This window comes from Ambystoma mexicanum, chromosome 1p, assembly GCF_040938575.1.
Source record: "Ambystoma mexicanum isolate Mex_15411 chromosome 1p, UKY_AmexF1_1, whole genome shotgun sequence".
NCBI lineage: Eukaryota > Metazoa > Chordata > Amphibia > Caudata > Ambystomatidae > Ambystoma > Ambystoma mexicanum.
Window position 1 is genome coordinate 544196344 of NC_090921.1, and position 26393 is coordinate 544222736.

General features: G+C 46.2%; 1 protein-coding gene across 2 annotated transcripts in view; it reads right to left on the reverse strand.

The window, feature by feature from the left end:
* TCF3 (transcription factor 3) overlaps positions 1–26393 on the reverse strand; it is a 1342799-nt gene that overhangs the window by 113983 nt on the left and 1202423 nt on the right. For both annotated transcript variants that reach the window (XM_069649483.1, XM_069649484.1), the window contains exon 15: positions 14848–14937. In XM_069649483.1, coding sequence (XP_069505584.1) covers positions 14848–14937 — 90 coding nt within the window. The remainder of the gene's footprint in view (positions 1–14847; positions 14938–26393) is intronic.

A 26393-nucleotide genomic window follows, 5' to 3' on the forward strand; every position in this document is an offset into this window, starting at 1 on the left:
CCCTGTGCCAAGAACTTTTGCCAAAACCAGACACCATACCAGGCCGCTGTGCAGTGCCAGAACTTTTGCCAGAACCAGAGACCCAGACCAGATCGCTGTGAGCAGAACCGGTACCAGAGACCGTCCGGGGCGAGTGAAGCCCAAACCTGACCAGATCTTGATGGCCTATTTCAAATTTATAGTGTGAGTACCCACAGAACTGTGCAAACAAATCTTAGTTTAAAATAATCTAATTCAAACCATTTTAACATGTCCAGAACTGCATCATAAGAAATTGTGTCTCCATTCTGTGATTCAAACCTGGGAAAGTGTCAATTGCCATTCTGAATCATTATTTTATTTCTGAAAATCTACCTCCACAAAATCGTCCGTATCTTTTGAACTGCGTATGCTAGGAACAAGATTTAACTCATTTTAAAGCTAAGATCTTCAGCCTTCCAACAAGCCTAAAACCTTTCTACTCCTTATAGTTTTTCCATAATCGCGCTTTACACACTCGGAAAAAGTGCCGCAAATTGAAAACTAGCTCAATCTCACCACACGTTAAAAAACAGCTGCCTCTTGCTTGCATTGCTGAAAGTCGTTTTCAACACGATAATCCCTCATGAATCATTGCTAGCGTTGACCTGAACTAATCTTAAGTAGCTACCACCTACTCTGAATCTCCTATAGGGAATTAAAACCATTTTTAGCATAGTTTCAATTCTTTGCAAATCACATTTAAGTATTTTTGCCTGTATTTTAAAATCATCACTGTTGCTCTATGCTTGCTAGGGGGGGGGAACTGAATTGGTATTGCATTTGACTGTATTCCTGAAAATGGTGTGCTCTCCACCATTTCCTTATATTGCATAGGGGGGGAGGGGGGGAGTGAATTGTCAAAAGAAAAAGTGATCATATTATCTCTTGTGGAAACCATTTCAGTTATTTCTGTGCTGCATTCTTTTCCATCAGTGCATTTCCTTGAACCTATAAAAGCATTCTCAGCTACTTTATCCTCTCATACCAACTCTTAAGTAATTAAAAAAGTGTGCTAGTATAATACTATCCATTGTTGATCACTGTCATATTCATAAGTGTGCTATCAAATATTAATTTATTTATAAAAGTGTGATATATATCTTGTTTAATTTTTCAATAAATCTTTTAATTTGCAAAACAAAACTTCTTGGATCAGTGAGGTCAGGGGGATTCAAAGAGGGGCGTTATACAAGGGTTTATCATCCAGATCTATGAACTCGTCATAAAAATATATAAATAAGGGCTTCCCCTTGGGCATCCCAGACTAGGCATTGACTCAGTTGGAGTGCTGGATTGAAGTCACTTAACAACATCAACGTTATAAAAGCAATTAACAGGCATCTTCCTAATCCGGAAAGAGAAACTGAAAGACGTTTATTCAAGGGTAACGGTGAACAAATGAGACAGAAATTCTGGCTTTTACGTAATCAATGTGCTTTAAAAAGGAGGAGATCTTAAAACCACTTGCGTTAGCAGCAGGTTTGCTTTCATGTGCTCATATGGGTTTGGGGATTTCATTACAAAATTAGGCTGTGCCACTATAGCCAGGATAATGCGAGGATAGTGCATTTGCCAAAGGATTTTCAGATTAAAAACCAACCCGATCTAGTTGGGCATGGGAAAACATTTACTCATCTAACTTGTTTATCTTTCTTGCCAACAACCAACCTTCAAAACACACCCCACCTTAGGACCCTAGTGCAAAGAGGTTCTGCAACCGCTTTAGCCTAGGGAGGCAAGAAACATGCAGGGACCCATTCAAGCACAATAATTACTAGGTGTTCATGGTATGCCTCAATACACAAATCCCAAATAAATGTCACACCAGAACGATTGTCGCTGAGGTGCCAAAACAATAGGTATGGATGACTTTACTATTGAGGAAGGTGCAGCCATAACGACAAATCCATAAGTTACTTGACAAAATGAAAAAACTCAATCTTCTATATAGACTGATTAATTGTACAAATATGGGTCAATTCAATAAAAGGAAAGCTGTAACATGGTATACGGGTCTGTCTGTGCCAACTATCCATTTGCAATGGGCCTTAGTGTTCAAAGGTAAGGACTTGCAGAAATATTTTGAGTTTTTTCCATGCAGAAGACATCAATTGACTCTTGCCTCCGGAAAGGCCATGAAACAGTCAGGGCTTCTGTTAGTTAATTAGTGTAGTCCAACTGGTGTGGGACTCCACAAGACTTATCTCTTGGTATTAGGTAACCCACCATTTAATAAAGACCTGTACTACACAAGTTGGTAGTGTGACTGAGCAGCCAGGCTTATCATAAAAGGGGTAATGTGAGCTCTACAAGTGAAATCTGTACGTACAAGTATCCAAGTAACACTTACACACAACGTTATACATACATATTTATTTATAATATACATAAGGTTTAAATAAGCATGTTTAACAAGCCCCACAGTACCTTTGATTTGAAGAAAACTGTTCCAGATGGATTCCTCCTTGCTACAGCTTGGCAGACCCTTGTTCCTGGACCTTGGTCGTGGTGACGAAAGGGAGGACGTCTGGCGGGCTCCTGCAGCAGTACTCAGGAGAGGCACTCCCCAGCAATGGATTTCCTTTGTTTCAGTGACACTTCTGCGTTTTGGTGCCTTTTTCTCAGAAATAATGAAGAGCCAAAAGCTCCGGTTGGAAGTGGCTTGATCCCTCGATACTGGCTGGTGAGGAGACTCTGGATCAAGATTTCCTGCTTCTGTATGGTCCTCTGGATGCCTTCGAAGATCTGAACGATTTGGACTTTGCAAGACGAAGCACTCGTCAATGGTCACAGGACCCCTGGCATTGTGCTTCTGCAGCTCTGGTGAGGCACAGCAAGTCGGGGGTTGGGCCAAATGGAAGCTCGCCTTGAGGCTAGTTGGTCCCACCAGTTTAAGGGAGGAAGTCACCCCATTCGGGTCTTCCCAGTCGATTCAGAAATGGGGTTAGCACAGAGCCAGGGCTTCACCGGTCACTGTGAGGTCCAGGGCGGTGCTGCTGGCATCTCTTCACATCTGCTTCGGATGTTCCTCTCTAGTGGTAGACTGCCTCTCGTCCCAAAAACCTAGCCTTTTATGAGAGTTCCCATTCATTCACAGCTTAGGCTGTCAATCACAAAGCAGGGTGGCTTGCTCTTTTAGGACAGCCAGCTGGCCAATCGGAACTGGTTTCACTCAGTCGCACCTAGAGAAAAAGGACAGGGGAAGTTTCCAGGGCCCTCCCTCACTTCCTGCCCTTCCAGACACACTGGAGCCTTGGGCGGGCTTCAAGGCTGAAGCCTGCCAAAGGCAAAACACACAAAGGGCTCAAACCTGTTTCAACTAAAAGTAAAAGCCAAGAAGGAACTAAAACAGAAAATGGCAAAAAAAGTGGCCAATTTCGGGAAAATGGTCACTCATGGGTGCTGTACTGCAGCTGAGGGTTCACCCTGCAGTAAAAATGTACACTTTTAGTGTTAGTAATAAACCACTACTACCAGCCATTTAGAGTATGTTAGTGTAACAAAACATGTCATGAGAAGTGGGATAGGGAATTACTAAGTAACCACCCAGCACTCCGCATAGGGTGGTGCGCTTGTCCCACAAAGAAAAAGGTAAGTAAGACATGGATCATCTTACTAGTCTTGGGAACTGTAGTTCACCCAAGAAAATGTAATTAAACATTAAGAGAAGTCCAAGGGACGTCTTAGTGGCACTACACCTAAGGTGCTTTGTGCCACCAGGCAAAAAGCAGATTCCTATGGACTTTGTCAGACTCCATAAAACAGTAACAAAAATCCTAGTCAGGAAAAATACATGCAGGAGTGAGGAAAAGGTCTCACTCACTCAGGAGTAAACATTCACAAGCCCCGAGTCCAGCAAAAGAGCTGGGGGTCTCGAAGGTTGAAGGGAATTAGCACAGAAGACAATGCATTACTTACCGTAAAAGCATTTCTGATGGTTGTATCTGCTTAGATTCACATGCTGTGCATAGTCCGACATCCAGTGGTCACTGCAGAGTATTGCATTTTGTTTTTCGTAGACGAAAAGGGGCCGTCAACAAGGCGTGTCTAACACTATCCCTATAGTGACGTGCAGTGTACCCACAATCCCTCACGCGTCGAGGTCCCTCTGTTTGTATTTTTTCTGCCCTGAGGGAGCCTTCTATACGCGAGTACAGAAAAGATAGAGAGATGTAGAAAGATGTCTATGTTCCTTCCATCCGAGCGGGGAGGAAGGGTGGGCGCATGTGAATCTAAGCAGATACAACCATCAGAAATGCTTTTACGGTAAGTAATGCATTGTCTTCTGATGTTTGTTAATCTGCTTAGAATCACATGCTGTGCATAGACTAGAGCAGCACCCGGAGTTGGAGGTGGGTTGTGAGAAGGAACAGTAGAGAAAAGATGTCTTAATACTGCTTGTCCCACTTGGGAATCAGATCTAGAGTGAGGATCTAGACGGTAGTGTTTTGTAAAGGTGTGTACAGAACTCCAGGTTGCCGCATTGCAAATGGACTCAAGGGGAACGTTTGCAATGAATGCTATGGATGCCCCAGTGCCTCGAGTAGAGTGTGCTCTTGGCTTGAAGGGTAGTTCTCTCTTACCAAGAGAGAAACAGAGAGTGATGAATTGAACAATCCATCTAGATATAGTGGATTTTGAGACTGCATCTCCTTCTCTTCCTGCTGCCACCGAGACAAAGAACTGATAAGTCTTTCTCAGTGGCCTAGTTCTTTCTATATAAAACATGACAGCTCTGCGCACATCGAGTGTATGCAGGCTTTTTTCTCCCAAATTGGAAGGGTTTTGAAAGAAAGTTGTTAGTTCTATTGACTGGTTGACATGGAATTTCGATATGAATTTCGGTGCAAACCTTGGGTGTGTGCGTAGAACCACCTTATCCTTGTGAACTGTTACAAAGGGGTCTAGAATAGAAAGAGCCTGTAGTTCACTTACTCTCCTAATGGAGGTGATAGCTATTAGGAAAGCAGTCTTAAGGGTGAGGTCCTTAAGAGTTGCCTTGTGCATGGGTTCAAATGGTGAGCCCATGAGCCTGGTAAGTACCACATTAAGGTCCCAGCCAGGAGCTGGGTTTGCTATCGGAGGGTGTATTCTCTTTACCCCCTCCATGAAGGCTTTGATAACTGGGACTTTCCACCATGACACCTTAAGTTGGGAGGTGGTGTATGCAGAAAGTGCCGCTAGATGGACTTTAATAGAATTGAACACTAGACCTGAGTCCAGTAAATGGGTCAGGTACAGGACAATTTGTGTGGGAGAGCAATGGACTGGGTTGATGCTCTTACTTCTACACCAGATGACAAATCTCTTCCACTCACTAGAGTAGCAGTGGCGAGTGTTGGTTTTCTAGCTTCTTTGAGAATGTCCATGAATCTCTGAGGGATTTGTAAATGGCCAAATTCTATGACCTCAGGAGCCAGGCTGCTAAGTTCATGTTCTGAGGGCAGGGGTGTAGTGCCTTGCCCTTGTCCTGTGACAGCAAGTTGTACGGGCAGGGCAGTTTCACTGGTGGGGACAGGGACATCTCCATCAGGTGAGCAAACCATGGTTGGCGGGCCCACATCGGGGCTATCAGTATCATGGTGACTGGTTCCTGGTGCATCTTGTGCACTATCTTGTTCAGCAGAGGAGTCGGTGGAAAAGCGTAAACAAATTTCCCTGACCATGGTATCCAGAGACCGTTCCCCTTGGAGCGGTTCTGTGGGTATCTGGAGGCGTAATCTAGGCATTGTGAGTTCTCCAGAGTTGCGAACAGGTCTATTTCTGGGAAGCCCCATTGTGTGAAGACGTCGAAGACGATGTCTTTGTGTAACTGCCATTCGTACTCTGAGGGCAGAGGGAAGTCTCTGCTGAGTTCGTCTGCCAGCAGATTGAGTTCCCCTGGTACATGTTGTGACAATAGGAACATGTGTCTGAGAGCCCCCTTCCAGATGTTCTGGGACAGCTTTGACAGTCCTGGAGAGTGAGTGCCCCCTTGCTTGTTGAGGTAGTACATGGCTGTGGTGCTGTCCGTGAGGACCATCACCGTCTTCCCTTGTAGGTGTGTCTGGAAGGCTTTTAGTGCCTTGAACACCGCAAGTAGCTCTAATAATTTTATGTGTTTGGACACTACGCTCGGAGTCCAGACTCCGTGAGCAGTCTGATGGGATAGGTGAGCCCCCCATCCTGTGAGGGATGCGTCTGTGGTTAGAGTGGCTTCCACTGCGGGGGTGGCGAATGGTTTCCCCATTACCAGATTTTCCTTCGACCACCACCGTAGCGAGAGAACCAAGGCCTGCAAGACCACCACTAGATCCTCCCATTGTCCGCTGGCCTGACACCACTGGCTGTTGAGCCACTCTTGCATTGGGCGCATGCGCAGGCACGCGTGAGGTATCAAATAAATACATGACGCCATCATTCCTAGCAAGCGCATTGCTTTGCGTACCGTCACCTCTCGACCGGCCGCATATTGAGGGATCTGAAACAGCATATTTTGGACCCTCTCGTTGGAGGGGAAGACGAGGCTGTCCTTTGTTCGAATTAGAGCCCCTAGGAATTGTTTGATTTGGCTGGGGTCTAAGCTGGACTTCTTCTCGTTGATGGAGAAGCCCAGTTGGAATAAAAGGTCTACTGTCTTCTGAGTGTTTGAGAGGCATGTCTCGTAGGACTCCCCTGTTATGAGCCAATCGTCGAGGTAAGGGTATACCGGTATGGACAACCTGCGCAGGTGGGCCGCTGCCAGTACCTTCGTGAATACCCTCGGTGTAGCCGCTATGCCGAAGGATAGCACTCTGAACTGGTAGTGTTTGCCCTCTATCATGAACCTGAGGTATTTTCTGTGCGCTGGCAACATCAAAATATGAAAGTATGCATCTTTCATGTCTAGTGTTGTCATGTAGTCCCCCTGAGATAGCAGGGGAATTACCTCCTGTAATGTTACCATACAAAATTTTTGTGGTTTTACAAATTTGTTCGCTGGGCGCAGATCTAGTACCTTCCATTACCTGAGATAGGGGCACAACCTCTATTGCTCCTTTCTGTAGCAGCTGTTCTACTTCTTGCAGGAGGATGACGAGGTGTTCTGGTGACAGGCGTCGTCCCCTTGGAGGTCTGTGGGTGGGGGACCGATTGAACTCTATATAGTACCCATGGGCTACGGTTGACAATACCCACCGGTCTGATGTTATTCCCTCCCATGCTGAAAGGAACGATGTTATCCGGCCCCCAATTGGAGACGCATGGGAGGGGACCCGAACCTTTGCGTCATTTGGTGTTACTTGCCGGGGTGCCTCTGGGGCTGGAGCCTCGGCCTCTGCCCTTGCCACGGCGTTGTCCTCTTTGGTTATACTGGTTACTGGTACCCTGATTAGAGGGCCAGTTGCCCGCAGTGTAATGCTGTTGCTGCTGCTGCTGCTGTTGGCGTTGGCCATGAAAAAAGCGCTTGTTCCCAAATCCCCGCCTGTTTGGAGGCTTTGAGATTTGGTCTAAGGTCTTTATGGTGTCGAATTCTTTCTTCGCATTTTCCAGTGCATCGTCCACTGCCCTTCCAAAGGGATCTGACTCTTCTATTGGCTTATTAATGAGGGACGCCTGCGTTTCTGCCTTGAAACCGGAATTGTGAAGCCAGACGTGACGCTTTAACAGAATTCCCTGCACCAAAGAACGGCCAGCAGTTTCTGCCGCATCAAGAGTGTTCTTAATGATGCTCTGGTTGACCAGAGCTCCTTCTGTAACTGTAGCCAATAAGCGTGTTCTTAGAGGTTCAGGGGCTTCTTCGATGTCCTGCTTAAGCTTTCCCCATTGAGCATTGGCATAGCTTGCCAACAATGTATTATTGGCAATCCTAATTGAAAACGCTACCGAGGCGGAAATTCTTTTGCCAAAGGCGTAAAGTTTTTTCCCTTCTTTGTCTGGGGGTGCCTCGCTGGTTGACAGTGGAACCCCAGCCCTCTTCCTTGTGTTAGTAACCATAAGGAGTCCGGGACTGAGTGACCCCTGATATATAATGGGTCTCACTGAGAGGGTGAGAACAATTTCTCTATTCTTGGATTGACCCCTCTTACTAGCGCGGGGGTGGACAGCGATGGGGTGAGTCGTCTCTTAACCGAGGCGAGGATAGGAATAGTTTGACTAGTGGGAGGTTTTTCTTTAATAATTCGACGAAATCAGTATCTGGGGTGACCTCCCCAGTTTCAACTTCAAAACTCGCTGCTGCCTTCCTCAGTAGCGCATTGAAGGTGGGCTAATGGTCTACTGGAGATGGATTCCTGACCGGTGTGGTCTGAGGAGAAGAAATGTCTATAATGTCGGGGTCTGTAGACCCTGATGGCGACTGCCAGGGCTGTAAGCCACCTTCACCTGGGTCCTCCTCGTAGCCCTCCTCACCTATGTTAGTGTCATCATGAAAACCTTCTCCCTCTTGTTGGTCTTCATTATTCACAAACTCATCCTCTTCCTGGAAATGAGAGTCCTCTTCAGTGAGGTCGTAAGAGTTCATGTCTTCCTGTAGGGGGTTAAAGAGCTTCGGGTATTTAGCCCATGGCCCCTCCTGGAGTACCTCCCTTGGCCTCTTGGGTGTCCAATTTTCTGGGATGGCCATGAACCCGTCTAGCTTGTCCATACATGACTGGAACCTCTCTGCAGTCCAGTAAGGTAGGCCAGAGCGGTCTGGGAGTGAAAAGGGAGTTCCTTCTCCCTGTAGTTGCTTAGTTCTGTCCCATAGCGTCGAAGATAGTGTCCCTTCGCCTTCCAAGAAACCACCTCGCCGGCTAGGGTTTTCTGTCGACGGTGGGAGCTGTCCCAGTCTACCCTCTGGCGTCCTCGGCGTTTCTTTGGCCTTGTGAGCGGCTATCGACATGTTACCCGCCGTCCGTCTTTCGAAGCTATACGCGCAAGGCTTTCGGAGAGCAGCTTCTCCGTCGAGGGATCGCTCGCCGTCACTGTAGGCAGTGCAGAGTCTTTACTGGCGACGTACGCACTCTTGCGAGGTACGTCGCCTGAGGATTTGGGGTTAGCGCCCTTATTTACAGAAAACCCAGTCGCCGGTCGCGGAAGCGCTGGTGGGGAGGGCTTGTGACCCTTACGGCCGGCAGAAGGCGCCAGTGGACCCGACGCATCCGTTGACGCTATGGCTGCCTTCGTCTTCGACGAATGCGTGCCGTGGGGTATGTGCTTGTGTTTTCCTGTGTTCGTCCTTGTCGCCGGGGTGTTCATCCCCATAAGCGGGGCGTGAGCCGGGCCGGGGACGGACGCCGAGGAGTGGGAACGCTCCTTCGAGAGGTCTACAACCTCCGTTGCGGAGGCCGTGTAATCACTTTCCTCGTCACATTCGGCGACGGCGGCAGTCGGCAAGGAGTCAGACCTAGACATCGCATAGGCTGCCCACCTTTTGACCCTGCAGTCTTTTAAGGTTTTGGGTTTAAGTAACTTACAGGCCGCACAACCGTCCTCTTTGTGATCGAGGGGCAAGCAACGGTTACACCGTTTGGGCTTGTCCTTCCAGGTAAACTTGCCCTTGCAGCGCGGGCAAAACCTAAAGGGCGTCCTCTCCATAGCTGAGGGTATGAAATGTGATTACGACCTCGAAAGAGAGGGAGGGGAAAGAGAAAGGCATTCTTAGAGTGAAGCAAAGAAATGACCACACGACCCCACTCTCCCTACTGTATTAGGCCGGCGAGGCCAGGCCACGTGTGCGGCAGCGCCAAAGGATCTCCTCCGCTCGTCCCTCCGTCGAAGATCTTGCTCGGCGGAGAACAGCTTCTGCGTCGAGGGAGGGATCTATGTGTATGGTTATAAATAATAGTAAACGACCAAGGGTCGAGGAAATTATTCCTCAATGTCTCTCGAAGAGCTCCGCATAAAGGCGACCAGTAACTGGGCGGAAAAAAACTATCTGAGGGACCTCGACGCGTGAGGGGTTGTGGGTACACTGCACGTCACTATTCGACTACGAAAAACAAAATGCAATACTCCGCAGTGACCACTGGATGTCGGACTATGCACAGCATGTGATTCTAAGCAGATTAAACATCAGAAAAGAAAATTCTCCCTAACACTTGTCCCCCCAGACTAAGGAACAGGAGGATGTAACCCACTAGTCACGCAGGGGTCTGCAACCTTTGGCTCCCAGATGTGTTTGGACTACCATTCCCATCCAGCCTGTACAGCATAGTCAATGTCAGGAGATCATGGGAATGGTAGTCCAAACACATCTGGGAGCCAAAGGTTGCAGACGAATCTCTTATTCCAGTTGGTCATACTTTATGGAGAGACCATTAGCATTTTGGCGATTGCATCCTGACCTATGCCCCATGTTGAATCAAAACCCTTGGAGGCTGATAGACCATCTTAACAATTTAGGATTTTCACCCTTCATTTGCATCAACCATCTCAGAGTTAGTGGACAGTTTGAATAAGGAAAGTAGAACCATAGAAGTATGGCCAAAACTTCAATGACCACACAATGGCAAATCATTCACACACTATTGTTGCCCACCTTGTTTCTCACTCCTTCAGCTTTCTGCTGATGAAGCAAATAGGGTGTTCTCGGCCTTGCTCATCCAGTTGACTCAAGACTGCATCTATCCCTGTATTGGAAGCATGGTTTAAACCATGAAATACAGGGCACAGACATCTCGCGGTTTAGAAAAAATGTCAAAAACAGACGAAAAAAAGTGTCCAAATAGAGTTGACTACTCGAAGCACTATGTTCCTCAAGAACAGTGTATTTAGCATATGGGGCGTAGTGACAGTTTATATATGACGCCCGATGTCACGTCTGGAGCCGACGATCGAGCACCGAGCAAGGCAGATCGATGGGCGAGTCGAGGTCCACTACGCCCCCCTGTCGAAGTTTTTTCTGAGCTGCAGTGCTGGAGGAGGATATCCATCAGATGTGGAAACCGCAGGAGAAAGGCAATCTATTGAAGTAGGGCAACATTAGTACACATTGGATGCTTAGGAAGCACCCCTGGCAGTCATAAGGACAACCCGGCACCAGAGTGAAAAATGGTTACAGTGGCAGGGGGACTTCAGAAGAAGTCCATCTGACAACCAAAAATAGATCAGTGATCTAGAAATAAAGGGAAAAAGTAAAAAATTAAGGTGCCCTTAAAAAGACCCACAAAATTCCCCAAAATGAAATTCTTAAACCACTCCACCCAAAGAAAAGAGACAAACAAGTGATGGCCTGCGTCTCTTAAGCATGCACTTTTAACAGACTGTCAATTGCTGAGCAATACAAAAATGTCAACCAGTGCACTAAATTCAACCTTGAGGTCAAACACTGATGGCCACCTTTTTAAGAGTACTCCACATTATAAAGCTTGTAAGTCGAAGGCTTAAACTCCTGTGCAATTTTGTTTCCACTAAAAGATTACAGACAATTGGCTAGTATGCCTACAGAATGCAAGGTCTGAACAGGTTATGTCATTTGTGAAATGGTATTGTTTATACCAGGAGGGCTCCTGTTCAAAGGGTTGGTGGTAATACTGCTTCCAGATGAGGCGAGTATATTAGACATCCCTTCTTAGTGTAACAATCAAGCTCAGCCCATGAGCCACAGAATGATCAAAATCGAGCCAGAACATTGTAAGGATTTGTCACCTGGTCTTGGCATATCTGTGCCAATTCATAGGACATCACACTTGGGTGAGGGCATCCAATACGAATTGGGTAGAAGAATTAGGGCTCCCATCTGGGTACCTTTGGTCTGCTTTCTTTACTTGTGTGGGATTATGGATGAGGTTTTGCTCTGGGTTCGGGGCATGGGGTAATCGAGGCCAGTAGCACAGTGGACTTGAAAGTGTTCAATATTGGAATTCTTGAAAAGGAAACAGGAAAGATTTTACTTTTTTGCTGCTTTCCCTCCATAATGCACCTGGCACTTGACTTTTTTCGATGTTATTGTTTTGAACCATTCCTGACTTATTTAGGCATGTGAACCCTTTTTGCTTCACTTACCTTGCTAATCTAATCTGTTTTGGGGGCACTGATCAGTCTCTACAGCTATCAGTGCTGGAGGACTTTGTGCTCCATTGTAAAGGTCTGTTTATTTTTCCTGCACAGATTATATTCAGCGAAGTGTGGTAGGGACACTGTCCTTGTAACTTTGTGTTCAGCTGCTTTGTAGAACAATGGGGATCTTCTTGTTTCCAGCATCTGGCTGGAGGGACTGCCAGAACAAAAATGACTCCGGCGCCAGCCGTGCCTTTTTACCGGCATGGCTACCGCCGAACTTGTAATGATGCCCCCTGTCATGCAGTGGCACCCCCAGCTCCCGTGCGCGTAGGGTTGCCTACTATTTCTGCACATTTAAACGTGCATCTTGCGTGGAAATTTAGGATGCGCTTTTAAATTGGCAGAAACGCCCCCTGATTTACTCAGAGGTGAAAAAGGCGATCTGAATGTGCGCGCATATAAAATCCACAAGGCACACCTGACTGGGCACATTCAAGTATCCCTTGTGGATTGGGCTGCTGTTTTTGGGTGCAAGTGATGAGATGAGTTTGCGCATTTCATTTCTTGCATTGATAAGTTGATAATCTGGGCCACTGAGCATTTATTTTTTATTATAGTTTTTGCAGTTTCTTTCATGAGGAAAAATCCTGCTTTTGCAGGCAAAGTGGTGGTGTGTGTTGAGTGGACAACCAGTATGAATGCTGCAGATCCTTGCCATTAGTGACATGAAAAGAGAGGGGTGGGGGGGAAGGCTGGGCTCTAGAAATGAACACACCTGTGCTGGGCTCGGTATTTGCAATGGTGGTCTCTTTGCAAGGTCACAGGTGGGAAGAGGTGAACCCACACCTCTTGTATGGGAATAGCGGAAAGTCCTGGTTCCCTTTCAAAACAACGTTTTTTGCGGAATCCTAAAAATACAAAGATTCTCACGCTGGATGCAGTGTTTCAAAATGTGTTTCTTTATTCTCTGTAGTGTAGACACATGGTCTAGAAAGTGATCAGCTGACAAGTGTTTCGACTCCAGAGGGTCCTTCTCAAGGCAGGTTAGATTATGGTGATTGGGGGAACTGTTGCCCCAGAAGTACTTCAATTAGGGCCGAATGGCAAGTCAATCGAGGTCGGGTCTAGTTGGAGTTCATGGCGAGTACCGCCGTCCATCCGGTATACTGGAGCATACTGACGCACTACCACAACCTTGAACTCCTGGCAATAGGAACCCAACCTTTGGTATAAGTCTGAACTATACAGGTTGGTAGTGTGGCTGAGCAGCCAGGATTATCTCAAGCGTGGTCAATGTGAGTAGTAGGGTGGTTACACAGATTCACAGTGACAAGTGTCCAAATAAACACTTCTGCTCAAGGTTTCTTGATGAAACAATTATTAATTTAACAGTCAGTTTGAATAAGCCTTCTTCAGAAGGGGCAATATAATAACACAAATATACTCCAAAATACACCCTCTTAGTTTCTCTAAATCAGCCAACACCCATTGGTGTACCCCGCTTTCTCAAAATTGGAGGCGGGGGACTGAAAATCAAAAAAGAGACACTGCGGCGTCGGATCCGTCCTGCATTAGAGGGACTTATCTGACACCGGAGGGTTGGAGGGAAAGCGGCAGCGACCAAGCAGTTAACTAGTGGAGGAGGTGGGTTGGATGTGAAAGGTACATTTTGGGTTGTTTGGCTGAAGTGCAAATCTATTTGCGGCAAAATTGAAAAACTGTGCTGCCAAGCCAGAGACATCCTGCATTCTTCCTATTAAATTAATACAAAAGATACATAATAATGACAACCTGACTCTTTTAGCCTTGCATTCCGCCTCTTTCCTACAATGTGGCAATCTAACCCCCTGAGATAATACAAAATGTCCCGCAAAAATGCCACAATAAAGGTTTGTGCTGCAAAATTTGCCATTTCATGCCGCAAAATCCTGGAAGGTCTGATTCTTAGTCTGCATGGGCTTTTGATGGACAGGAACAGCGGCTAAGCCTATTTGTGTGATCTGCGAGAGCTAGCGTCGGTGGCACAATGCTTGTAGTCTACTTTTAGCACAGGCTGCATTCACTGTGTGCTTTGAGCAAAGCTAATTATAATTCTAACAGTTTTAGAAATATATTCATCTAAATAGTTATAGGCACCTTATATTTCAATCCCAACTATCTTTATGTAGTGGCCCTCCTCCCCCCTGGACTCTTGTAGTGCTTAGAAAAGAGTTAACAGAAGTCTTGCCTAATTCTAAAGTGCTTGGGAAGTTTGGGAATAAGGGAAAGCACTAGGCTCCTACCCAACATCACTGCACGGAGGGTGCTGTGTGACAGAATGTAAATACTATGCCTATGGAGCTTGTCAGACTCCAAAGTCCAAAGAAACAGAGTCCAAATCACAGAAAAATACATGACAGTGGGAAAAGGGTCTCACTCTCTCCAGGTTAAAAACGTAACATTCCTAGAGCCCAGCTAAAGTGATGGGGGTCTCTAAGGTACAGAGGAATTAGAACATTTCTGCGAATTCTCACTAACAGGTGACTTCTCAATCTGTCCACAGGGCTGATTGTGAACATCCAACTTAACACACTCATTATTCCAGTAGTGGAAATGGGAAGGGCTAACTTGAGAGAACTGGCTTCATTAATGGCTCCAATGTAAGGCATCACAAATGGCTATGCCTAAGGTTGGAACATGCTTTTGGGGTGCAGAAGTGATGCCTCTCCCTGGTACCAAAGACCTCAGAACAACATCTGGAGTGAAAAAGTCGCCTGGTTCCGGGGGATTTGTGTGGTGCAAAGGGGAGTTCTCCACATGGTAGCAGAACATGACTAAATCAGCAGAGCAAGCCAGTGTATACCAGGGACCAGACCAGAGAACTGACTGGCACCAGGTCCCTCTTACCTCTGTAGGTGAAGGTGAACGTGACGAATTGCTGTGGAATAGGAGATCCCTCATGCGCTGGATCTGGTTCTGGAGGGATCGTCCGCCGGTCTGTGAACAAAAAGGAAAGAATAAGATGGTGCAGTGAAAGCAAACTACTATGAGGGACAGGCAGACTTGTTCCTTGCAGGACTTTTACGCATTGAATCCTGGTCCCTAAAAATCAGTTAGGAGGCAAGGAGCAGAGACCTGCAGAGAGTAGTCAAAAACTTCAATCACAGAGAAATAAACTGGTGATAAATATTCAAACTGCATATGGCCTTTCATCTCACTTTTACAGATTGGAACAGTTAGTACCATTCACTTGGGGTGATTGGTGCAAAAGTATCAGTAAAATACCATATAGGGACTTGTAGTTGAAGTGTACATTAGCAAGTAAACGGTCCCATCTACAAGCTATAAAAAGGTGGAAACCATTTACAATGACTTGATACATGAATAGCAGGTAGACTTTTGTCCAGAATGACAGAGTAGCCTCCCCAAATGGGCATCAGCTCTGTTTGCAATACATACTTAAGTGTGCAGACTACTGACTGGGGTCAAAAGGATTACAAATTAAACACATCAGCATAGGCAATGATCCATCAGTATCTGTTATTTTTCTCCAGATTTCAGCATTTATTGGTTTCTTCAGAGAATGGAAAAAGCTAATTTTAGAGAGGTGATTACTCTATGTTGATGCTGAGCAGGGGGTGTTCCGTCTAGTCAGCACTCAGACTGCAACACATCTAGCTTCATTTGAGCTGTAGTATATTGCAGTCTTCTGGAACAGTTTTCACCAACACAGGAACATTTCCTAACTTTATCGCCACTCCTACAAGAACATTGTGACTTTTGGGCACAAGGCCCCATTCAACTTCAGGATTGGACTCATAGTTAGGGTTTCTATTAGGCAAGATTTCGAGCAGTACCCTTTGGGTGCATTACAACAACTTTGACCTCCTGGCAATAGGAACCCCACCTTTTGTACAAGTCTGTACTACACAGGTTGGTAGCGTGATTGAGCAGCCAGGCTCATCTCAAGAGGTGTCAATGTGAGCTGTAGGGGAGTTCGAGATTCACAGTGACCAGTATTCAAATAAACTCTTTACACACAAGGTTTCTTGATTAAACAATTATTAATTTAACAGTCTGTTAGGCAAAGTTTGTATGCAGTACCCTTTGGGACCACAACACACACCTAAGACTACAGGTGCAAGCAAAAGCAACCTTTGGTTTAAGTCTGCACTACACAGTTTCTGGTAACGAGATGAGCAGCCAGGCTTATTTCAAGAGGGAATGTGAGCTTGTAAGGGTATTCCACAGAGGTCTATAATTACAAGTATTCAGCTAGACACTTGTACTCAAGGTTTCTTGGTACAACACCTATTAATTTATCACACAGTCAGTTACAAAACATTCACGAAAAGGAGGCAATCAATATTACACAAAAATGTAGTACTTCACACTAACCGGTTCTGAAACTTTTAAACTACTTTGAAGTAGGAGCAAAATGGCATTCAGAGCATTTGAAGTAGGAGTAAAAAAGGCATAAGTTAATAAAACGAATAGAGTAACTTTAAAACAGTGCAAATCGTTTGAGTTCACAAGTGGAGTTGATTCAGCAATAGGTAGGCCAAAGTCAATGGATTAGTGTCTTGTATAGGTAAAAACGGTTCTGGTACTTAAATGGAAAAGTCTTTGCCACGGTTCTCGGAAGTAGTTCACAGAAGAAAGGTTCATATGTCGGGTCACAAGCTGACTAGGCCTGCAAGTTGCCAAAGTTATACGCACTTTCGCAGTGAGAGGCAAGTTCTCTCGTCGGGTTTTAACAGTACCTTATTTTGAAGAAAAAGATGCAGCTGAAGACTTCTGTTCCTGCAGATCTCACTGCTCCTGAGCCTCAGTCGTGGGGACAAGAGGGAGGACATTGGGGGGGGGGGGGGGGGGCTCCTGCACTGCACGGGGACTGGTCACAAAGCTGACAAACTGGCAAATCTTCAATTCCGGTAGCTGTCTTAAAGCACACAAACTGGTGTCCATCTCCCTGGCTATTCGTTTCCTGCAACACTCTGAAGAAAATACAACCAGCTCTGATAAAGGTGTCCAGGTGGCTTACGAGTTGATTGGTCCCACAAACTCGAAGGGAGAAGTCATCCTTCAAGGGCTTCTCTGTCGAGATGAACTTGGAGATTCGATCCTGCAGCAGGGCTTCACCAGGCAAACCAACGGTCCAGGGGTTACAGCCGCCGTCCTCTTCCAGCTCGTCTTTTGTTCTTTCGTTCCAGTGGTCGACTGCCTTCCAAGCCAAGAGACTCGCCTTTTAAACAGTTTTCTCCAATTCATTCCAGCCGAGCTGTCACTCACACAGCAGTGTGGCTGTCCTTGCCGCACAGTCAGCCTGTCAATCACGCCAGAGTGCATTTGGGTCTCCTAGGAGACTAAGCCCAGGGAGTTTAGGGCACCTCCTTCACTTCCTGCCCACCCCAGAAGCTCAGGCGCCAGAGGCGGTCTTCAGTCCTGAAGCCCGCCAAAGGCATAGGAACAAAGGGACCAAACCTGGTTTGGCACGCAGAGACAAACTCCAGAAGGACCTCTCCAAAAGAAATGGGGAAAGAAAGAAGACCGGGACTTGTTTAAAGAAAGGGGGCTCAGACGCCATCTTGAAAAACATGGCTCCCATGATTTTTAGCTACTGGTGTTTGCGGTTGGGGGAAAAATCATGGTAGTTCGTTGTAAAACTACTGCCACCAGCCATTTCGAGAGGAAAAAATAGCATTTGACTGCTACATGAGTTTCTAGATATAGCGGATACTAGGTAACCCCTCCAGCACTCAATTGGAAGATAGGGTGTGCGGGGTCTAGGAATTTCAAAGACTAGTAAAGTCAGTTTAACTTTACATTCGCTGGGCAACAGTAGTTATCCCAGAGAAGGTGTTTAAACCTTCAGACAGCCTAACAGGCTTCCCTGTGTCACTGCACTGAGGGTGCTGTGTGACACACATGAAAAAATGATTCCTATGGAGTTGTCTAAAAACTCCATAATCAAAGAACACAAGAGTAAAACACACATCAAAATACGAGAGTGGGAAAAAAGGCTCACTCTCCTCCAGGTAAAAAAAAAAATCAAGTCCTCAAAATCCAGGAAAGTAGCTGGGGGTCTCTAAGGTGAAGGGAATTAGCACATTTATGAGAATTCTCCCTAACAGTCAGTTTAAATAAGCCTTTTTCTGAAGGGGCAATATAACAGTAAGACAAATACACTCCACAATACACTCTTAATGTTTCTAAATCATTAAGTACCCTTTTGGGATGGCACACAGACACGTCATACACCCTCAGGTGACAACTACCCGGGACACTGTGGACATGAATAGATCACGGTTGCATTTAGAACCAGACTTGAGAGAATGTCAAAGAAAAAGGTTATTAGAACAAAACAAGAGCTCTCACAAATATTCTGAAGCAGATAAGTACTTTTGAACCCCCCCCGCCCCCAATTGCAAAGTAAGTTTACCCCTTTCTGGAAGGAAGACTAAACACAAAGTCAGAGGGAAGACTAATAATTCAGGGAGTCAGGCCAGGCCAAAGTCAATTGGACAAAAGTCTAAGTGAGCTGAACACTTCTTAGAAGTGGGTAAAAGTCTTGCACAATGTATCAGAAGTCTTTGTAGAAAAAGAAGAAATCAAAGTAGGGTCACAAGCTGTTCAGGCATGTGAGGTAAAGAAGCTGTTAGCAACTTCACAGAAGCAACCAAGACAAGTCTCAACTGAGAACAAGTGAGGCTACACAAGTGCTAAGTTCTCTTAGACTGTACAGTACCTTTGGTTAGAAGAAAATGGTTCCAGCTGGCCTCTGTTCCTGTGCAGCTCTGCAGATCCTAGGCCTTAGTCGTGGGGACAAGAGGGAGGACTCCTGCACTGCAACGGAACAATCAGTGACAGAAAAGGAACAACTTCTATTCTGTGACACTTCGCGGTTTCAGCTCCTCGCGTCTCAGCAAATAGTACCAACGCGGTTCTTGGCTGTCGAGATGGACTTTCCTTGCATCTGGGGTCCATCACTCTGCTGAGGTGGCTCAGGCTCGGTCAGTCCTACTTAATGGGAGTCCGTAGGATCTTCCTGGAGCTCTTCGCCAACTTAGAAGCAACGCACACAATCTGGTGTTCCTCTCTTTGGCTCTTCAGTTCCAGCAGCAGAATCAGTGCAAATACAACCAGCTTCGAGAGGATGTCCAGACGGCCTTACTTTGGAGTTGATTGGTCCCACAAACTGAAGAGAAGTCGTCCTTGCAGGGCTTCTCTAGTCGAGGCGAATTCGGAGCTTCGGCACAGCAGCAGGGCTTCACCGGGCAAACCAACGGTACAGGAGTTGCAGCAGGCGTCTCTTCCAAATTCTTTATCGGATTCCTTCGCCCAGTGGTCGACTCTGCCTTCCAAGCCAAAAAGCCTTGCCTTTTATGCAGGTTTCTCCCATTCATTCCAGCCTATTTGTCAGTCACCCAGCAGGGTAGGTGTCCTTGTCGGACAGCCAGCCAGCCAATCACCTAAGAATGCATTCCTGTCTAACTAGGAGACTGAGCACAGGGAGTTTCAGGCACCTCCCTCGCTTCCTGCCCCTGCCAGACACCCTGGAGCCAGAGGCGGGCTTCACTCGTGAATCACGCCAAAGACAAACCGAACAAAGGGACCAAACCTGGTTTGGCGCGTAGAATAAATCTCAAGAAGGACCTTTACACAAAGAAATGGCAAAAAAAAGAAGACCGGGCCTATTGGGTGCTCTACTGCAGCTGCAAACGCAGCCCGCGGAAAAAGCACACCACGGTAGTTAAAAGTAAAGCACTGCCATCAGCCATTCATCGAGGAAAGGGTAACAAAAATGTTACATGAGAAGCTAGACAAAGGGGATACTAAGTAACCCCTCCAGCACCCTAGTGTAAGATAATATGTGCTGGGTCTAGAAAGTTACAAATGTAAGACAAGTTAATTTCACTTCACTGCTCTTGGAAACAGTAGTTTATCCAAGGGAAGGTATTTAAACCTTGGGGAAATCTGAAAGACTTTCCTGTTCCACTGCACTGAAGGTGCAGCGTGACAACGTAAAGATGATGCCTATGGAGTTTGTCTGACTCCATACTTCTAAAGAAACCGTGTTCAAATCATAGAAAAAAAACATAAGCGAGTGGGAAAATGAGTCTCACTCTCTCCAGGTTAAAAATTAAAGTCCTTAAAATCCAGCAAAGATGCTGGGGGTCTCCAAGGTAGAGAGGAGTTAGCACATTTCTGAGAATAACAGCTTCCATTCCTGTGCACTGGTTTTCCTATGGCATAACGACTTGCCTTTCTTTCAGGTCAATGAGTAATTTGCATGCATTTCTAAACCAAAGGTGACTGTCATTTGATGAAAATATGCGAGTTTGCATGAAGTACAATTGCTACACAAAACTGGACATTGTATATTTTCAGATTGTGAAGCACATTGTAAGGCATGATATATTTTATACCACCATCCAAAAATATGGGAAATAGGATGTCCAATTAGGGGTTTCTCCAGCATGATGTAGTATATGGTTAGATTCAAGACATCAGAAAATACATCCTCAACTCCATAGAAAAAGTATGGGTATGTACTATGCATTTTCACCTAATGGAAATTTACATCGCACCTTATGCCTGAGGGATTTTACCGGCACTAAGCAATTTATCATACCTTGTAATTATATAGGTAGTAGGAGTTGGTGTTGTGTTCATATCTTTGCAATATGCGCTTGCTATTTTGCACAGTATAATTTAGGAAACCGAAATTTGCATTCGATTGAAGTGCTTATGTAATCGCATCAGCATCATAGAAAATATGAAGCGTGAGATCTCTACACATGTAACTGCGTTATGCATTTTATCATGTCATTGAATGATATGGATATCTATTTCGCACAACTTGAATCACTTGTAGAACCATCAGGCCTAGATGGCATTTATTATTTGCTGTGGATAAACTTCATTTTGCATGTATGGTAGTACAGCATGGAACAATCATAATAATGTATGACTGCAATTGTGACCAAACATATATTCAATAGGGATTGGACTGTGTCCTCTTTCTGTTTCTATGAGAATTGGACACTTGTGGAAATATGTGTGGACAAAATAATGTGACCAAGCTACGAGCTGTAGCGAAACGTGTCTGTTTTGCTGGCTCTCCGTTGTTCGTATATGCTGGGGGCAGCCTCCAAGCAATGGTTTTAATGTTATTTGATCAATAAATAGGAAATGTTAAAACATCTCATTATGCTGGACTGAGGTGCTGTCTCTCCGGTGTACCGGAACTGGCATCAACATTCTGTGAGTGCGGCTCGTAACTACACCCAGGGATGGATGGATGGAATGAAAATATGGGATACATTACTCACCGTAATCGTATTTCTGATGCTTGTATCTGCTTAGATTCACATGCTGTGCATAGGCTGACATCTAGTGGAAGCTGCGGAGTATTACAGTTTGTTTTTCGAAACTCGAAAATGGGCGTCGACACAGGGCGTGCCAGTGATACTATCCCTAGTGTGACGTCCACTGTACCCAAGATCCCTCACGCGTCTAGGACCCTCAGATTGTATTTTTTCTGACATGAGGTAGCATGAGGAGTAGCGCAAGTACAGATAATCCAAGCAGATAGAAAGGTAAGACTACAAGCAATCATGCGCCTTCTCTCAGAGGGGAGGAAGGGTGGCTCGCATGTGAATCTAAGCAGATACAAGCATCAGAAATACGATTACGGTGAGTAATGTATCCCTTCTGAGGCTTGTGGAATCTGCTTAGATCACATGCTGTGCATAGATTAGCGAGCAGTACCTGAAGAAGGAGGTGGGATGTGAGAAGGGTCATGAGCAAATAAGTGTCTTAGAACCGCTTGTCCCACTTGTGTATCTGCCTTGGAATGGGTGTCAATGCAGTAATACTGAGTAAAAGTGTGAATAGAGCTCCAAGTAGCTGCTTTGCAAATGGTGTCAAGGGGTACAATTGCAATGAAAGCCAGAGTGGCCCCAATGCCTCTAGTAGAGTGGGCTCTTGGCGTGAAAGGCAGAGTTCTTTCAGAGAGTGAGTAACACAGCTGGATACAGTTAATAATCCACTTCGAGATGGCACCTTTAGAGACGCGATCCCCCTCTCTGCCTGTAGCTATAGAGACAAACAGTTGATCTGTTTTTCTTAGCGGTCTGGTTTTATTTACATAGTAGAGGACCGCCCTACGCACATCTAGGGTGTGTAGTTTCACCTCAGCCGAGCTATGCGGGTCCTGGAAGAAAGCCGGAAGCTAGGGTGTGTGCGTAAAACCAGTTTGTCTTTATGGACAGTAAAGAAGGGATCCTGCACTGACAGAGCCTGAATTTCACCGACCCTTCTTATTGAATAATAGCTACTAAGAAGGCCGTTTTATAAGTCAGGTGTTTGAGACTGCTTTTATGCATGGGTTCGAAAGGGGGTCCCATGAGCTTGGCTAGCACCACATTAAGGTCCCACCCTGGTGGTGGGTTTGAAATAGGAGGGTGAAGTCTCTTTACTCCTTCCATGAAGGCTTTAACTACTGGTACTTTCCACCACGAGACCTTGCTATGGGATGTGGTGTATGCCGACAGGGCTGCCAGGTGTACTTTCAGCGAGTTAAAAAACAGTCCTGCATCTAGCAGGTGGAGCATGTATGTAACAATAGTGGAAGGAGTTCAATCAACTGGGTTGATTTGTCTACTCTGGTACCAGATAACGAACCTCTTCCACTTGCCAAAGTAACAGTGCCTTGTGTTTGGTTTCCTAGATTCCTTTAGGATGTCCATACACCTCTGTGGCAAATTGAGATGTCCAAACTCTATGACCTCAGGAGCCATGCTGCCAGGTTCATTGAGTTGGGTTGCTGGTGCACTGTTTGACCTTGGTGCTGGGACAGTAGGTTGTACCAGGCTGGAAGTTTGATGGGCTCGCACACCGCCATCCTGCGTAGGTGTGGGAACCACGGTTGTCTTGCCCACATGGGAGCAACTAGGACGAGGGTCATCGACTCTGTTCATCTTGTTCACCACTTTCCTGATGAGGAGTTGGTGGAAAAGCGTACGCAAACATCCCTGACCAGTTCATCCACAGGGCGTTCCCCTGGGAGTCTGGTTGGGGGAACCTGGATGCAAATCCTGGGCATTGTCTGTTTTCGCTTGTGGCGAATAAGTCTATAGTGGGGAAACCCCACTGAGAGAAGATATCTTCTACGACCTCTGTGTAGAACCCATTCGTGTTCCTCTGGGAGGGAGTCTCTGCTCAGAGCATCCGCTAGGGAATTGAGCTCCCCTGGAACATGTTGTGATGACAGGAAGATGTTCCGTCTGAGTGCCCATATCCAGATTTTCTGGACAAGCTTGGACAGATTTGGCGAACGAGTCCCTCCTTGCTTGTTCAGGTAGAACATGGCTGTTGTGCTGTCCATCCGGATTTGCACTGACAGGTTTAGTAGGTGGGGCTCGAACGCTTGAAGCGATCTGAATACTGCCAGAAGCTCTAGCAGGTTGATGTGGTTCTTGGCCACTGAGGGAGACCAGAGACCCTGAGCTGTGTGGTGGAGATGGTGAGCTCCCCACCCCGTCAGACATGCATCGGTAGTGACTACTGCCTGTACTTCGGGATCGTAAAAGGGTTTCCCCTGTGCGAGATTCTCTCTTGTCCACCAGTGAAGGCTTTGTACTAGTGTTGGCGAAACGACCACTAGATCGTCCCACTGACCACTTGCCTGAGACCACTGTTTCGCCAACCATTCCTGCATGGGACGCAGGCGCGCGTGGGGGACCAGGTAAATACATGACGCCATCATGCCCAGTAAACGCATTGCTTTGCGTACCGTTATTTGGTGACCGGACTGATAATGCGGAATTTGCAGTAGTATATTCCGAATTCTTTCTTCTGAAGGAAAGGTCAACCCCTCTTGAGTATCTAGGATTGCTCCTAGGAACTGTTTGGAGGTGCTTGGCACCAGGCCTGACTTTTTCTCATTGATTGAGAAGCCTAACTCGTGGAGGAGGTCGATAGCCCTTTGAATGTTTGTCCTGCAAATTCCTGGGGTTTCCCCCATTATGAGCCAGTCGTCCAGATAAGGGTACACCGGGATAGCCTCCCTGCGTAGGTGTGCAGCCGCCACCGCCAGTACCTTGGCCAATACCCTTGGTGCTGAAGCTATCCCGAAGGGCAGTACCTTGAATTGGTAGTGTTGACTGTCCACCTTGAAGCGCAAGTACCTTCTGTGCGCTGGGAACATGGAAATATGAAAATAAGCATCTTTCATATCCAAGGTTGCCATGTAATCCCCTTTTTTAGGAGGGGGATTACCTCTTGTAGCTTAGTCATACGAAACCTTTGGGGCTTGACATACTTGTTGTCACCCTGTGGATACTGTTGACAGCACCCATCTGTCTGATGTGATCCCTTCCCAAGCCTGGGTGAAGTTGGAAATGCGTCCCCCTACTGGGGTTGCGTGAGAAGGGACCCTGAACTGAGCGTCACTGCTTTGGTGGAGGCATGCTGCCTCCCTTGCTGGGGCTGCCTCTGCCTTTACCACGACCTCTCCTATTACCCCTGCCGTAACCCTGGGTAGACTGTTGGCTGTTGTTCCACTGTGTACCCTGCCCCTGGGAATAGTTCGATCCTCTCTGGGAATTTTGGCCGCGTGGGCGACGAAAATTACTATTCCCTCTCTGGTTAGGGGGTTTATTGGTTAACTGGCCAAGGGACTTGAGTGTCTCGTATTCGTCCTTGGCATTCTTCAGTGCGTCTTCGACCACCTTACCAAACAGATCGGCTTCCACCGGTTTGTCCAACAATGATGCCTGGGTTTCTGTCAGGCTGAGAGATCCTGTGTCCGTGGAAGCTGCTGAACCCCCGACAATCCCCCGGAAATGTAATTCCCAGAACTAGATTTCAATTCAGCTCTGCAAACTACACCCCAAAGGGAAAGGGGGAAGTGGATAACAAAACAACACCAGGCTGACTGCGTCAAAGGCTAACCAAAGCTGAACCTGCAGAGGATATAGGAAAAGCAGATACAATTCCTTTATTTATTTACTTAACCTTAGGAATGGGAAAGACTTTAAATCCTTAACTAATAATTAAGAATCATACCTGGTTCTTCTCTTGAAATTTCTTAGAGAAGCTTGTAAAGAAGCTGAAAATCTCTTACTTGAGACTCTTGAAATTCACAGCAACTTCTTAATTTGGGCAAATCTGGAAAGTTTTGTACTTTGCCTCTTTTCCAAAATTCCCTAGTTGTCCAGTTAAATTGTCTTTATTCTTTCCTTTCAAACTTTTCTTTTGTTTTTTCAAACTATTTACAATTCAAATAAGTTTGTGAATTCTTGAAGAAACACGTGTTAAACACACACGCGGGTTATTTCAATACAGATGAATTGCACGTTGAAAACTTCCTGCGTTGAAGAACACGCGCACGGTAAGCAAAGTCCACGCGCAGAAAACACACGCGCTTGCCAAAACACGCCAAGTAGAATTTACGCGCAAACGAGAACACGCGCAGAAAACACACGCGCTAATAAATTCCCGCCTTGATGAACTTCCGCGCCTATTCACACGCGCCTTATAACCCACGCGCAAAGAGTTCACAAGCAATCGAGTACACGCGTTAAAAAAGGACACGCGCAAGAAACCACACGCGGAATACAGTTCTCGCGCTGAAGCACACGCGCTTGAAAACACACGCGCTATAGAGTTCTCACGCGGCAAACAGATTATCGCGTCAGGAAGCACACGCGCTGGAAAGCACATGCGCTATAGAGTTCTCACGCGACGAACGAATCTCACGCTAGGAGCACCCGCACTGGAAAACACGCGCTATAGAGTTCTCGCTATAGAGTTCTCGCGTGGCGAGCCGATTCTCGCGCCAGGAATCACACGCACTGGAAAGCACATGCGCTATAGAGTTCTCACGCGATTAACAGATTCTCGCGCTAGGGAGCACACGTGCTGGCAAACACACGCGCAGTTGAATACTCTCGCACGCGCAAAGGTTCAACGATAGTTTCAGATTACACGTAGTATGTGTTTTTACAAATAGCGTTCAAGCTCACTCAGAGTTCAAAAGTATAAATTCAAAGGTAACTTTTTACGATTTCTCAAGTAAATGTCATTAAGATAAACAGAGCTGCAGTACAAACAAAGTCACTTCTCTCCAGAGCAAATTCTTAAGGATCTTCAGAGTTTCCTGTCTTCAAAACGAATTCCTGACAACTGATAGCTTCTCCAGAAACCCCCAAGAAAGTAGCCGCTCAACTGCTAACGCCTGAAGGATAAAATCCACCAGGCCCAAGTCTAAAGCAGGAGCAGCCACTAAACACGTCCTCTCAGCTGGGGTTTAGATGATGAAAGGCAAAGAGTGACAGTTTAGAATGTTCATTGTTGTTCAGCAGTGTCTTCTAACCAATCAGAGCTGTCACTGTGAGACTCCATTTTGCCTTGGGTCAGAACCAGGATTCTGAATCAGCAAGTTA